This window comes from Lolium rigidum, chromosome 1 (assembly GCF_022539505.1).
Source record: "Lolium rigidum isolate FL_2022 chromosome 1, APGP_CSIRO_Lrig_0.1, whole genome shotgun sequence".
NCBI lineage: Eukaryota > Viridiplantae > Streptophyta > Magnoliopsida > Poales > Poaceae > Lolium > Lolium rigidum.
Window position 1 is genome coordinate 32891081 of NC_061508.1, and position 16468 is coordinate 32907548.

A 16468-nucleotide genomic window follows, 5' to 3' on the forward strand; every position below is an offset into this window, starting at 1 on the left:
ACTGAAGATGAGGTGGCGTTGGAAAAATAGAGCATTGTCTGAGGAAAAATTGACAGAACAAAACCACAAGCACCATTCAAACAAAACATTGCATTCCAAATTTTCGAGTGAATAAAAATGGGTGTATGTCCTACACCATGGTAAAACTGAAGCTACACAAATGTTCTTCACGTGCATACCGCACAAGACACATCATTATTCGATCCAAGGTACATCATAATTCAGACCTAGTATTGTGAAAACAACAGACGATAAATTACCACAAAGAGACATCTCCCAGGGTCATTGTGGTGGCCATACAATCAATTCCTCAGGTTGGATGGATCACTTGTTCTGCCTGGCCAACTTAGTCCACTCGGTGTGGAAAGAACCTGGACGGTCAATGCGCTCATAGGTGTGTGCCCCGAACAGATCCCTCTGTGCTTGGATGAGATTGGCAGGCAACCGGTTGCACCTGTAGGTATCAAAGTATGAAAGGCTTGAAGACATCCCTGGAGTGCTAATCCCGGCCTCCACGGCGCGTGCCACAACCCACCGCCAGGCACCCTGCCGCTGCACCATCTCCCTCGCGAACTCCCTGTCCACTATCAAATTGGCAAGCTCAGGGTTCCTGTCGTAAGCCTGCTTGATCCTGTCAAGAAACCTTGCGCGGATGATGCATCCGCCCTTCCAAATCCTGGAGAGATCCGCGAGGTTAAGATTCCAACCCTTCTCCACACTCTTGGCTCTCAGCAGATTCATCCCTTGGGCGTAGCTGCAGACCTTGGACGCGTAGAGCGCCTGCCTCACCCTGTCCACCAGCACTTTCTTGTCGACATTGATCTTCTCCAGAAGCCCCGCGGGCATCCCTTCCTCCTCGAGCACGCTGGCAGCTGCGACTCGCTCGTCCTTGAGCCCTGATAGGTACCTCCCGTCCAGCGAGGCTGCAATGGTGGGTGCGGCAACTGCGAGCTCAGCTGCCTGCTGCACGGTCCACTTGCCGGTCCCCTTCATCCCGGTCTTGTCGAGGATCTTGTCAACCAGCGCCCCACCGCTGCTGTTGTCAGCATCATCGAGCACCGTGAATATGTCGGCAGTAATCTCAACCAAGAAACTCTCCAGCTCTCCCTTGTTCCACTCGGCGAACACATCGGCAATCTCGGCGTTGGAGAGGCCACCGACGCGGTGGAGCACGTCGTAGGCTTCAGCGATGAGCTGCATATCACCGTACTCGATCCCGTTGTGCACCATCTTGACGAAGTTGCCGGCCCCGCCGGGGCCCACGAAGGTGACGCAGGGCCCATCCTCGGTCTGGGCCGCGGCCTTCTGGAGGATGTCCTTGATGTTGTCGTAGGCCTGGAGGTGGCCTCCGGGCATGAGCGAGGGCCCGTTCCGCGCGCCCTCCTCGCCGCCGGAGACGCCCATCCCGAGGTAGAGCAGGCCGCGGGAGGCGGCGGCGTCGATGCGGCGCTCCGTGTTCTGGTACCACTCGTTGCCGCCGTCGACGATGGCGTCGCCGGCGTCGAGGTAGGGCGAGAGGGCGTCGATGGTGGCGTCGACGGCGCGGCCGGCCTGGACGAGGAGCACGACGGTGCGGGGCCGCGCGAGGGAGAGCACGAAGTCGCGCGGGTCGCGGTGGCCGAGCACCGGGAGGCCGCCCTCGGCGGCGGCGCGGGAGAGCGTGGAGTCGACCTTGGCGGCGGTGCGGTTGTAGACGGAGATCGGGAAGCCCTTCTCGGCGATGTTGAGGGCGAGGTTCTGGCCCATGGTGGCGAGGCCGGCGAGGCCGATGCGCGGCTGCAGCGCCTGCGCCGCCGCGGAAGCGGGAGGGGCCGGCGCCGGGGAAGTCATGGCGAAGGGAAGGGAAGGGAAGCTAGCGGCTGGTTGGTCTGAATTTGAGGGCGGCGAGGTGGCGGAGATAGGGGCGGAGATGGTAGGGGTTTGGGGGATAGAAATATTGGTCGGGCGGACTCGTCGAGGCGGCCAAGGGCTGGGGTTGGGGGCGCCCAACACTTGTGAACATTTTTTGTATACTAATCAGACACACACGTATTGGACTGGTTAACCAGCCCAAAAGTCCAGCCGGCTCCCTGTGGCCCGTCGATCCGTCCAAGGGCCAGCTGCCTCTTGGTTTCATGGGAGTGCCCTCCCGCACCAACAAGGCAACTTCTCTTTGGTCCTTTGCCTACAACCAATCCAGCTACAAAAATACACATATATGGTTCTTGAACATGAACGAGAAAATGCTAATCCGATATCCTAAAATTGTTTTTTTATAACTATACTAACGTTTAATTGCTAGATTAGAAAAACATGTTACGATCAATCTTACCTCACATATATCCATATTTATTTTTAACATCTCTACGTTATTTTTCTGTTGCACCTAATTCTTCCATTTTCTTCTTTCTCTACTGCGTCAGGCTCTCGTTCATCGCTAACATGTCCAACGGGTCTCGTGGCTCGAGCTCGATTGTCATGCGCTATTGTGTGCCCACGAAAGAGCTCCCCATCGCCAAGTGTAATTGGTGCAACATTCTAGATGTGGAGAAGTTCACCACAATAAACCAAGCTCGACGACTACTACGTGCCTTGATCACACGATGAGTGTGATCGCACTCAGTCAAATTGAATAAGATAGTACTGCCCAACGAGGCTAAAAAAGAAGAAGTGTGTTTTTGATACTTTTGATTGTGTCATAGGTGTACCGTGCTATTTAGAGGGATAGTATTGACGAGCTTGATGGAATGAACATAACCAATGTCATATACACATCTCATCCACATCTAGGACTTGTTTGGTTCCCAGTCACAATTTGCCAAGCCAAAGTTTGGCAATTTGGCATGTGTTTGGTTCTTGCCACACTTTAGAGCTGCCACACTTCACTATTCATATGGCCCACTTGTTATAGAGTGAATTTTTTGCCAACTTTTATCACACTTTTTGGCTTCCAAAATCCTAGCTACACTTTTGTGGCTGCCACACTTGCCAAAGTTAGGCTTGGCAAAGTGTGGCTTGGAACCAAACAGGCCCCTAGTCCACGAAGATGAGAGAGATAAATTACCTACTCCGAATCAGGCCTTACAAGATTTGTTTTGTGAGCCCGGTATAGAACCCATATTCTATACTGGATGGCATGGTTAAGGAGACTCGGTACGGCTCATCCCCTCATCTCTACGTGGTTCGGGTGGTGGTACCCGATGAGATCTCCAGTCTATTGTTGGGAGCCAATGGGCGTTGTGGGGGCCTGCTGATCTACCTAATAAAGGATGTGGTCCTTGATTTCTTCTCGCGCCAAGCCGGTGTTTTGCTTCATGCTAGCCCTCATTGATCTAGCCGGTGACGAGTTCCAGAAGGCTCCGTTGGCGATCCCCATTGGGAGCATGATGCATGTAGATTGCTAGATCGGATAAGATTTGGTCGTGTGCACCCATATTCTGGTTGTGCGGCTTCACGAAGGAGTGAACGAATCTTCATTGACTGTTGTCATCCTGGGACATATTGGTTTCGATTTCCATGGAGAAGAAAGTGGCAGGGAATGTTATGGCAGCTAAGGTCTGAGGTCTAGTAATGGTGGACTAAGTTGTGTGGCAATGAGGATTTTTCTTGTTGTTTCTTGACTTGTAACAACGGCATCGGCAAGCGGGGGCAGCATCACAGGAGGAGTGTACATATCTTTCAAGGTGAAAATCCAAGATCTGGCCTTAATTGATTGTGCTTGGAAATGGCCTTGTTCAAGGCTTTGTTTGAGAGGGCGAACTTGCTCTAGGGTGAAAATCAAATGTTTGGCCTTAATTGGTTGTGCCTTGCAATGGCCTTATTGAAGGTATTGTTTTGGGAGAGGAAACTTCGGGTGTTTCCTTGGCAGTGGTTTGTGTTGCAGCTACAAGGTTTTGATCACCGTAGCGGTATCTTTTCATTTTTTTTTTGCAGAAGGGTTGTGTGCATCTGTAGTGCCTTTAGGATATTTTGTTGTTGTAGAGGATGGATGTAATCGGTATCTTTCCGATATTAATATATTCCCTATGTTGGAAAAAGGGATTCCCCCTTGAGCTCATCAAGCTACCTGTTACTATTGGGTTTACTACAGAACCCTATAAGAGCTAGGTCTTCGAAAGAATCTAGGTTGTGGATTTGTGTTTCAGAAAAGTTTGTGAGGATTTAGAGATCACATTAAGGCCTACCACTAGTGACTGATTTCCTACTTTCTAGGGGAGGCTCAAGAACAAGAATGTATTTTTATTGTAGCGTTCCGGGTTCCTTCATGATAACCCGCACCTCTCCAACGGTAACTAGTTTGCTCACGTTGGAGTGAGCACTGTGATACATTTTTGTCTATGATGTCCCGGTTATTTCTACCTAAGCTCTTTCACTTGCCTTTTTACCTTTGTGATAGTCTTCTATCTTGAGATATCTTTATTACCATATAGGTGGTTAGCTCCATTTATCCACAAAAAGCCTATGACTAGTGAAAATAAAAGTAAAATTAATTTGTAAAAACTTATTACCTCTCTAAGTTATCCGATCCTACATAGAGACCAAGTGCAAAAATCTGTCGATGGGTACACGAGCTTTGCCTAGTTGGCCTTGTGTGCACGCGTATGTGTGCGTGGTGTTTTCTATGTTAGCATCTTTTTTCACGCATAGAATTTGAGACACTAGTACATGCTAGGGTACCAAATTAGAAATTCTTGAGTTCGAGGACTAAAGCCTGTTTCTAGTGCAAGTAAAACTTAAGTGTGTATTTAACTCCACTAAATGCAAATGGCATTATATACCAATCATGATTGACTTTCATAATGATGATGCAATATTATGTATCTTACGGGAAGCATCATGCACCTACTAGGTACACATCTTCCTCCAACAGCAGCGGTGATTTTTGATGATGTCATAATCATACCTCATCTGGTGCATGCTCGCCACATAGGACTATTCGAAGCATGATCGCCCTCAGCCGTGACACATGGTGGTACACATGGGTGGACAACGCAATGTTGCCTTGATACGTCTCCGACGTATCGATAATTTCTTATGTTCCATGCCACATTATTGATGATATTTACATGTTTTATGCATACTTTATGTCGTATTTATGCATTTTCCGGCACTAACCTATTGACGAGATGCCGAAGAGCCAGTTGTTGTTTTCTGCTGTTTTTGGTTTCAGAAATCCTAGTAAGGAAATATTCTCGGAATTGGACGAAATCAACGCCCAGGGTCCTATTTTGCCACGAAGCTTCCAGAAGACCGAAGAGAAGACGAAGTGGGGCCACGGGGCGCCGCCACACTAGGGCGGCGCGGCCAGCATAGGGCCCGCGCGGCCCTGCTGTGTGGGGCCCCCGTGACCCTCCCGAGGCTGCCCTTCCGTCTACTTAAAGCCTCCGTCGCGAAACCCCCAGTACCGAGAGCCACGATACGGAAAACCTTCCAGAGACGCCGCCGCGCCAATCCCATCTCGGGGGATTCAGGAGATCGCCTCCGGCACCCTGCCGGAGAGGGGAATCATCTCCCGGAGGACTCTTCACCGCCATGGTCGCCTCCGGAGTGATGAGTGAGTAGTTCACCCCTGGACTATGGGTCCATAGCAGTAGCTAGATGGTCGTCTTCTCCTCATGTGCTTCATTGTCGGATCTTGTGAGCTGCCTAACATGATCAAGATCATCTATTTGTAATGCTATATGTTGTGTTTGTCGGGATCCGATGGATAGAGAATACTATGTTATGTTGATTATCAATCTATTACCTATGTGTTGTTTTATGATCTTGCATGCTCTCCGTTATTAGTAGAGGCTCTGGCCAAGTTTTTACTCTTAACTCCAAGAGGGAGTATTTATGCTCGATAGTGGGTTCATGCCTCCATTAAATGCGGGACGAGTGACGGAAAGCTCTAAGGTTGTGGATGTCTTGTTGCCACTAGGGATAAAACATTGATGCTATGTCCGAGGATGTAGTTATTGATTACATTACGCACCATACTTAATGCAATTGTCTGTTGTTTGCAACTTAATACTGGAAGGGGTTCGGATGATAACTCTGAAGGTGGACTTTTTAGGCATAGATGCATGCTGGATAGCGGTCTATGTACTTTGTCGTAATGCCCAATTAAATCTCACAATACTTATCATATCATGTATGTGCATTGTCATGCTCTCTCTATTTGTCAATTGCCCGACTGTAATTTGTTCACCCAACATGTTGTTTATCTTATGGGAGAGACACCTCTAGTGAACTGTGGACCCCGGTCCTATTCTTTTACATTGAATACAATCTACTGCAATACTTGTTCTACTTGTTTTACGCAAACAATCATCACCCACACTATACATCTAATCCTTTGTTACAGCAAGCCGGTGAGATTGACAACCTCACCTGTTTCGTTGGGGCAAAGTACTTTGGTTGTGTTGTGCGGGTTCCACGTTGGCGCCGGAATCCCTGGTGTTGCGCCGCACTACATCCCGCTGCCATCAACCTTCAACGTGCTTCTTGGCTCCTCCTGGTTCGATAAACCTTGGTTTCTTTCTGAGGGAAAACTTACTGCTGTACGCATCACACCTTCCTCTTGGGGTTCCTAACGGACGTGTGCTTTACACGCCATCAAGCATTTTTTCTGGCGCCGTTGCCGGGGAGATCAAAACACGCTGCAAGGGGAGTCTCCACAATCCAATTTCTTTACTTTGTTTTTGTCTTGCTTTATTTTATTTACTTACTTGTTTGCTGCATTATATCAAAACACAAAAAAATTAGTTGCTAGCTTTACTTTATTTACTGTCTTGTACTCTATATCGAAAACACAAAAAAATTAGTTACTTGCATTTACTTTATCTAGTTTGCTTTATTTACTACTGCTAAAATGAGTAATCCTGAAGTTGAAGTTCGTTCGTTTAAGCAACAAGGGGAGAATGTTTAAAAGATGCTTGGTATAGAATTAGTGATGCCCATAATAGGTGCACTAAGAAACACTCCACCACTATCCTACTCAGGAATTTTTATGTTGGTATCTCTAGCTGGAATAGGTATGTTCTTGATTGTCTCGCGGGAGGTAACTTCCTAGGCGCCCCTGCTTTAGAAGCTAGTTGCATTATTGAGAGTTTATTTGGAATACCACCTGTTAATGAAGTTAAAATTGAAGCCTCTCTTGAAGATGTCATGAAAAAGTTGGAAACCATAGAGCAAAACCTTCCAATTATTGATACTACTTTGAAAGCATTACTTGATAGCACTAATAAACTTGATAAATCTCTAGGTGGAATTAATGAGAGAATCGCCATCTTAGAATCTTGTGCTATTCATGATAATCAAACCCAAAGGATTAGTGAACTTGAAGAGGCTATGGGAACATTGGGTTCAACCTTTTCATCTATAAAGTTTAGAGAGAAAGCTTATGTGGGAAAAGAGCAAAGGTTCATGTATATCTCTAAGGGACCTAAACCAAAAAGCTATTATAGGCCTAAAATTGATAAAGCTCTTAAAACCACTATAGATAAGGGAGCATCTAAGATACCCAATGGGATAAATTGTGAAAATAATGTCGATGCATCATCTCTTGACAACACTTGATATACACTTTCGCGCCTAGTCGAAAGGCGTTAAAGAAAGCGCTTATGGGAGACAACCCATGTTTTTACTACAGTACTTTTATTTTATATTTGAGTCTTGGAAGTTGTTTACTACTGTAGCAACCTCTCCTTATCTTAGTTTTGTGCATTGTTGTGCCAAGTAAAGTCGTTGATAGTAAGGTTCATACTAGATTTGGATTACTGCGCAGAAACAGATTTCTTTGCTGTCACAAATTTCTACCTGCCTCTCTGTAGGTAGCTCAGAAAAATATGCCAATTTACGTGCGTGATCCTCAGATATGTACGCAACTTTCATTCAATTTGGGCATTTTCATTTGAGCAAGTCTGGTGCCTCAATAAAATCCGTATTTACGGACTGTTCTGTTTTGATAGATTCTGCCTTTTATTTCGCATTGCCTCTTTTGCTATGGTGGATGAATTTCTTTGTTCCATTAATGTCCAGTAGCTTTGTGCAATGTCCAGAAGTGTTAAGAATGATTATGTCACCTCTGAACTTGTGAATTTTTATTATGCACTAACCCTCTAATGAGTTGTTTCGAGTTTGGTGTGGAGGAAGTTTTCAAGGATCAAGAGAGGAGGATGATACAATATGATCAAGGAGAGTGAAAGCTCTAAGCTTGGGGATGCCCCGGTGGTTCACCCCTGCATATTTTAAGAAGACTCAAGCGTCTAAGCTTGGGGATGCCCAAGCCATCCCCTTCTTCATCGACAACATTATCAGGTTCCTCCCCTAAAACTATATTTTTATTCCATCACATCTTATGTGCTTTGCTTGGAGCGTCGGTTTGTTTTTGTTTTTGCTTTTGTTTGAATAAAATGGATCCTAGCATTCATTGTGTGGGAGAGAGACACGCTCCGCTGATGCATATGGACAAATATGTCCTTAGGCTTTACTCATAGTATTCATGGCGAAGGTTGAATCTTCTTCGTTAAATTGTTATATGGTTGGAATCGGGAAATGCTACATGTAGTAATTCTAAAATGTCTTGAATAATTTGATACTTGGCAATTGTTGTGATCATGTTTAAGCTCTTGCATCATATACTTTGCACCCATTAATGAAGAAACACCTAGAGCTTGCTAAATTTGGTTTGCATATTTGGTCTCTCTAAAGTCTAGATAATTTCTAGTATTGGCTTTTGAACAACAAGGAAGACGGTGTAGAGTCTTATAATATTTATAATGTGTCTTTTATGTGAGTTTTTCTGCACCGGTTCATCCTTGTGTTTGTTTCAAATAACCTTGCTAGCCTAGACCTTGTATCGAGAGGGAATACTTCTCATGCATCCAAAATCCTTGAGCCAACCACTATGCCATTTGTGTCCACCATACCTACCTACTACATGGTATTTCTCCGCCATTCCAAAGTAAATTGCTTGAGTGCTACCTTTAAAATTTATATCCTTTACCTTTGCAATATATAGCTCATGGGACAAATAGCTTAAAAACTATTGTGGTATTGAATATGTACTTATGCACTTTATCTCTTATTAAGTTGCTTGTTGTGCGATAACCATGTTCCTGGGGACGCCATCAACTACTCTTTGTTGAATATCATGTGAGTTCCTATGCATGTCCGTCTTGTCTGAAGTAAGGGAGATTTACCAGTCATTTAATGGTTAGAGCATGCATATTGTTAGAGAAGAACATTGGGCCGCTAACTAAAGCCATGAATCATGGTGGAAGTTTCAGTTTTGGACATATATCCTCAATCTCATATGAGAACATTAATTGTTGCTACATGCTTATGCATTAAAGAGGAGTCCATTATCTGTTGTCTATGTTGTCCCAGTATGGATGATGAGGTCTAAGACCCCGTTTGTGGCCCGATCTTGCGAATTGACCCGGAATCGAAAGGGGAAAAGAGGAAGAGCACGAAGAACACGATGAACGCGAGGACACACGCACACACACCAACCCGATACAACCGATGATTACCCTCGTGGCTCGATGGACCACGCCGAATAGAATCACCCACGGAAGAGACCGCGGTAGAATTCCGAGGTGAGAGACCGGTGTTGGAGACGAAGATCGGTGAGGGAGAGAGAGTGCACCACACTAGAATCTCACTCACATATCCAATCAACAACAAGGGTGGCCTTGATTACAGAGGGATGATACCCTAGGGAGACAAAGCTCAAGAATCTACTCTAAGCCAAATCTTGTCTAACCCTAGCAAAGTGCAGGTACGGGAGCACATATAGGCTCACTTACGAGCAGGGGTAAAGTAGGGATTACAGCTGAATGATTTCGGAGCGTCCAGATGTGAAGGGATGGTTCAGATTCGAGGGAAAAGTGCACGAGCGGTACCTCGGGCGGAGGTACCGGCCGTGGTACCGGAAATACACCAAAATCTGGTCGAAACATCCAGTATGGTTGGGCGCATGAGCGGTACCTCGGGCGGTACCACGGCCGGAGGTACCGCTCTGGCCTTCTTTTCCCGCGGGCGGCCAGAATGGGGCGGCCAGCACTGCCCGGTAGTACCGGCCATGCATGGCCGGTAGTACCGGCCTTGCTCCAACCCGCGCCTGGCCACCTCCATGGAGTGGTACCGGCCATGGGGGAGGGTGGAGGCTCCGGCCTATGCTCCCTGGAGGCTCCGGCCTTGAAGGTGGCCGGCCTGGCAGCCTGGAGGCTCCGGCCACACCTTGGTGGAGGCTCCGGCCTCCACTCTCTCTTCCTCTCTTCTCTTCTTCCTTCTTTCCTTCTTCTCCTCTTCTCATGTTCTTCTTCCTTTCTTCTTCTTCCTTGAACAATGGTGTAACCTCCTCCTCCTCATGTCCTTGATTAGACTTATACCTAATGACACATAAACTTGCATGAGGTAGTACACCATTCAAGTGGGTACCGAGATCGAGGGTAGAGAGGATAGAGTTCACCTTGTCGTGTATGGCTTCGGTTCGGGTTGTCGGTCCACTTGGGGAACACCTTGGCCATGGTGTAGCATCGACGATAGGCGGGGCTACATCATCTCCCCCCCCCCTTGGGGAAGAGTCGTCCTCGACTCTTGTTCTTTCTCACCGATGGTGTAGTCCATGACGACTCTCCCATGTTGTGGTAGAGGGATAAAGTCGCGGTCGAAGAAGAACTTGGGGAAAAACGAGTTGCAAATGGAAAGCTCGTGGATGCCAATTTCATGATCGGCGAACAAGAGGCTCTCAATCCAATACGAAGCATCAAGTCGTTTCTCCAAGAGGCATTTGGCAAAAATGGGAAACAAAAGTGTGTCGATGTATCCAAAATTTGGAAGGGCAAAAATTTGTGCATGTAAGAGTTGTAAGGTGTCAAAAATGTGTGGTGTAGCATTGTCCCAAACAAGTGGAACAAACAAAAGGCAAGTGTCGGCGGCAAAATTTGGGGCAAAATTGTTATGTGCAATGGCAAAGCGGTGGAAACTTCTAGCTTGGGAAAGTATGGTTGGCGTGAGCCTAGTATGGGTATCCTCAAGTGTCAAAGAATCCAATGCAAATGCCAAAGATGAAATGAAAAATCCAAAGAAGGGCAACTTTTTGTGTGACATGGGGCACAAGATGCATAAGGTATCTCTCACATGTACGACATGGTCCTTGAGAATCTCGGAGTGTATGATGAAAGCATCAAGACATACAACAATCATTGTGCCAACAAGATGTGTCACGATATGTTGCATAAGAAGCAAAAGAGGTGACGAGGCATTGGTCCAAACCGGAAGCTCGACAAGACAAGCCGGAAACACACGAGGGCGAAGGCGTTTGGGAACATACCCTTTGGCGTGAATCCCATGGGTTGGATCATGTATCTCGTCCGTGTTGGGGTAGCTCTCAATTGCGCGTTTCATGAGCTCATGCTCCGTAGCGGTGGAAGTTGTCATTCGGGTACCTATACACACAATAGATAGAACAAAAAGCGTGTGTGCATGGTAAAGGAACACATCATCCATCATGATGTTCCAAGACTTGTGCACATCACCATTAGTGTCAAGCAAGATAGTATGAATTGCATGGCGATAGTGCAAATGGCATGAAGGTGCATGCGTGGCATGTGGGAACTCATGATCATCAAAAATTGAGAAGGCTATGGGGGCCATCTCATGGACAATGAAATAAGCATCCTTGCATACCAAGCATAAGAAATAGCAATTGTTCACAATCTTGGATGCAAGGATCATGGAATGGTGTAAACATTTGGGGCAAAGCATGTGGAACATGTTATCATTGTTGTCGACAACCCTATGTAAAGAGCAAGTGTTCATCAAGGGTGGTACAACACAAGTATTATCATTATCATTGTAAGCAAGCGGGGAAAACGTGAAACTCTCATAGCATGGCATGTTCATGGTATCACAAGCATTCACTTCCACATGATCAACAATGTTAACAAGCAAGGTATCGCATGGGAAAATGAAAGTAGCATGTGAAGTAGCCAATGGATCATCGAGATCATGCATGCACTCATAAGTCATCATGTCCACTAGTGGGATCATGGCATCATCAACACCTATGTTGTTACCTTTGTAGGCCGACTCATTTGAAGTAGGTGTTGTGGAAGTAGGAGGATCCATGTGGTCGACATATCCATCTTGGAGCAAGCATGGTGAGATATCATCATCTTCATGCACCATGTACATCGTCTCCATGAGCGGGAACTCGTCCTCCGTGGAACCTAGTGCAACATAAGAAGACACAAACGAGGGAGAGGTTAATGTGTTAGCAAATGCGATGTCCTCCATGGACCTATCATCTACCTCTCTCAACTCACTTTGTGTATCACTCATGTCCTCCAAACGGAAGCACTCAAACTCACATATGGGGTGGAAGTCACTCAACTCACTTTCACTCTCACTCAAGTGGGCTAAGTGGCTCTCATGCTCACATGGGATTGGTACCAACTCATCAATCAAGCATATAGGAGTAGGCTCGACTTCCTCATCTCCATGCGCCTCCTTGGTTGAAGGGAAAATCCCATGCTCAACCATCTCAACTCCATCGCCTCCCAAGTCGTCCTCCGTCGGTGGCGCCGTAGTGTTGTGGAGAGCTAGGCTCGGATCCACATCATCCTTGTGATGGCCTTGGAGGTCTTCATCGTGAAGTGTGGGCGCCGTAGGCTTCTTGGTGGCTTGGGCTTGTAGCTCGTCGAAGTAGAGCGTCTTGGCGCTTGGCTTTGTGCATTGCCATGCCTCATGACCCTTGGCCTTGCATACCCCACATAGGAGATTGGGACATTCCCGTGGGAGGTGGCCTTGTTGCTTGCACTTGTAGCATCGGAGTCCATAGGCATATGACGAGCTAGGGGCCATTGTGGTGGTGGTGCAAGAGGTGGAAGTGGCCATATGAGGCTCTCGTCGTCGTGCTTGATCACCATGTCTTGATGAGTGTCGTCGAAGATCCTTGGGGGATGTTGGTCGATGGCGATCATGAAGTGGCTTGTGGCGGCGAAGCTCATGTGGTGACGTATGTCGATGTAGACCATGAGGTGGTAGTGGTCGACGACTATCATGAGATGGTGTGAGTCGATGACGGTCCTTGCCATGCCTAGATGATGGCTCATGCGGCTTGGCATGTTGCTTGCGGCGCCTTGTGGAGCTTGGAGAAGAGTGTCGGTGACGATCATGTTGAAGACGCTCTTGATGCTCCATATGTTGTACTTGAGATCGACGATCTTGTGCATAAGCACTCTCATGGTGGCGCCTTGTGGAGGTCGGAGAAGTGTGTCGATGACGCACATGATGGGGACGCTCTTGATGATCCATATGATGGTGCCATCGTGGAGGTCCTCCATCTTCATATGTAGCTCCATAGGCCAAGTAGGGGTATGTGGGAGCACCGGCGTTGTTCATGGTGAAGTCGAGGTTAGGCTCCGCCATGGTGTCGATGCCGAAGGCGTGGCGTTGCTCTACCATGTCGTCCATGCTTGGTGAGCCATTGTCGATGTAGAGCTCGTCGAAGTCGTCCTCAAGATGGCGCTCCACCATGTCGTCCATGTCGATGATGCTTGGGGAGCCATGGTCGTTGTCGAGCTCCTCGATGTCGGAGATGTCGGTGATGCTTGGGGAGCTATGGTCGTTGTCGAGCTCCTCGATGTCGGACATGTCGGTGATGCTTGGGGAGCTATGGTCGGAGTAGAGCTCCACATGTTCCTCCACATCCGCGGTGCTTGAAGAGGTATCCTCCTCGAAGTGCTCCGTGTACTCCTCCGTATCTTCTTCATCGCTATACATGTTAGCACGACAAGATCTATATGGTGTATGTTAGTGGAAGAACACTACCTCGCAACCTTACCGTGGTATGATAAGATCGGGGTGATCCAACAAGCCGAGGTCAAAATCAATTGTATCGGGAACTCACACAAAAACACACGCAAAAGCTAGCAAATATGGTGTTAGGTGAGTATGGTGGAAAGCCAAAAGACGAAATCCGAAATCAAGTATATTGTCAAGAGTGGGTGAAATCCAAAAATTCAAATGTCAAAGCGATGATCACTATAAACACGGAAAAGATATGGAACGCACACACGAGATGAACGGGGTTAGTGCGACCAAGGAATGAGCGGAAAAGTGTAAGAAGCCCTTAAGCAAGGGTGCTCGGTGTCACACTAACACAAGAAGAGATCAAAGCTTTGGTTGCAAATGAAGAGACAACAAGATTCACACGTGGCCTCTCTTCTCTTATCTCTCTTTTGCTTAAAAGCTTTTTCTCTTTTGTATATGGTGGCACTTGCACTCGTTTGTATCTATGGTGGCACTATCACACTTTTGTATGTATGGATGTATGGTGCGACTTGCACTCTTTTTGTGTTTTTGGGGCTTTTTTCACACACTATGTTAGCGTTAGCCTCGCTTTTGCTATCTTGCCACACGAGTGTTTGCTTGGATGCTTTACTCAACACGACACACACCTCACAATGCGGGGCCACGTGCAATGTCTCGCAACACTCAAAAAGCAATGCTCAATAGGATAGATCGCAAAAGAAGAGGGGTTACAAGGTGGGGAGCAAGTTATACCTAGATGAAAATGTTAGGCGGTGTCGGAACACACAACTTGCGATGATGGCGGTGGTGTCAAGAGTACGTTTGCAAGTTCGGGGTGCCGAGGATGTCGTCGCTTGCTTCGGAGCTGCGGGTTAGTTTCACAAACAAGGCACTCAAACCGGAACAAGCAAACACAAGTTAGCGGAAGAAAAGGGTCAAAGTAGCTTGGCGTCGATGGCGGTGGTATGCCGGTGGTGATATCGGTGAGCTTGCGGTGGCGGCGGTGGTGGTGGTGGTGCCTCGACGGTGCTTACCGATGGTTTGGAGGGGTGGCGGTGTTTGCCGGTGATGAAGGGGGGTGGCGGTGCTTGCCGGTGGTATGCCGATGGTGGTATCGGTGAGCTCGCGGTGGCGGCGGTGGTGGTGGTTGATACGTCTCCGACGTATCGATAATTTCTTATGTTCTATGCCATATTATTGATGATACCTACATGTTTTATGCACACTTTATGTCATATTAGTGCATTTTCTGGAACTAACCTATTAACAAGATGCCGAAGTGCCGGTTCCTGTTTTCTCGCTGTTTTTGGTTTCGTAAATCCTAGTAACGAAATATTCTCGGAATTGGACGAAACGAAGACCCGGGGCCCTATTTTTCCACGGAGCTTCCGGAAGACCGAAGAACACACGAAGTGGGGCCACGAGGTGGCCAAGCTATAGGGCGGCGCGGCCCAAGCCCCGGCCGCGCCGACCTATAGTGTGGGCCCCTCGTTAGCCCCCGACTCTGCCCTTCCGCCTACTTAAAGCCTCCGTCGCGAAAACCCCGATGCGAAAAACCACGATACGGAAAACCTTCCGGAGACGCCGTCGCCGCCGATCCCATCTCGGGGGATTCGGAGATCTCCTCCGGCACCCTCGCCGGAGAGGGGATTCATCTCCCGGAGGACTCTACACCGCCATGGTCGCCTCCGGAGTGATGAGTGAGTAGTTCACCCCTGGACTATGGGTCCATAGCAGTAGCTAGATGGTTGTCTTCTCCTCATTGTGCTTCATTGTTGGATCTTGTGAGCTGCCTAACATGATCAAGATCATCTATCTGTAATTCTATATGTTGTGTTTGTCGGGATCCGATGGATAGAGAATACCATGTCATGTTAATTATCAAGTTATTATACATGTGTTGTTTATGATCTTGCATGCTCTCCGTTTCTAGTAGAGGCTCTGGCCAAGTTTTTACTTTTAACTCCAAGAGGGAGTACTTATGCTCGATAGTGGGTTCATGCCTGCATTGACACCTGGGACAGTGACAGAAAGTTCTAAGGTTGTGTCGTGCTGTTGCCACTAGGGATAAAACATTGGCGCTATGTCCGAGGATGTAGTTGTTGATTACATTACGCACCATACTTAATGCAATTGTCTGTTGCTTTGCAACTTAATACTGGAGGGGGTTCGGATGATAACCTGAAGGTGGACTTTTTAGGCATAGATGTAGTTGGATGGCGGTCTATGTACTTTGTCGTAATGCCCAATTAAATCTCACTATACTTATCATGTCATGTATGTGCATTGTTATGCCCTCTCTATTTGTCAATTGCCCGACCGTAATTTGTTCACCCAACATGCTTTTATCTTATGGGAGAGACACCTCTAGTGAACTGTGGACCCCGGTCCATCCTTTAATACTGAAATACAAATCTGTTGCAATACTTGTTTTTACTTGTTTTCTCCGCAAACAATCATCTTCCACACAATACGGTTAATCCTTTGTTACAGACAAGCCGGTGAGATTGACAACCTCACTTGTTTCGTTGGGGCAAAGTACTTTGGTTGTGTTGTGCAGGTTCCACGTTGGCGCCGAAATCTCCGGTGTTGCGCCGCACTACATCCCGCCGCCATCAACCTTCAACGTGCTTCTTGGCTCCTCCTGGTTCGATAAACCTTGGTTTCTTTTCGAGGGAAAACT

The 16468-nt window shown here is 47.3% G+C and overlaps 1 protein-coding gene across 1 annotated transcript; it reads right to left on the reverse strand.

Annotated features, from left to right (window-relative positions):
* Positions 1-75: 75 nt before the first annotated feature.
* On the reverse strand, positions 76-1984 carry LOC124685175 (6-phosphogluconate dehydrogenase, decarboxylating 2, chloroplastic). Its single transcript, XM_047219503.1, has one exon. The coding sequence runs from the start codon at positions 1828-1830 to the stop codon at positions 325-327; it is 1506 nt and encodes a 501-aa protein (XP_047075459.1). The 5' UTR covers positions 1831-1984; the 3' UTR covers positions 76-324.
* Positions 1985-16468: the final 14484 nt, after the last annotated feature.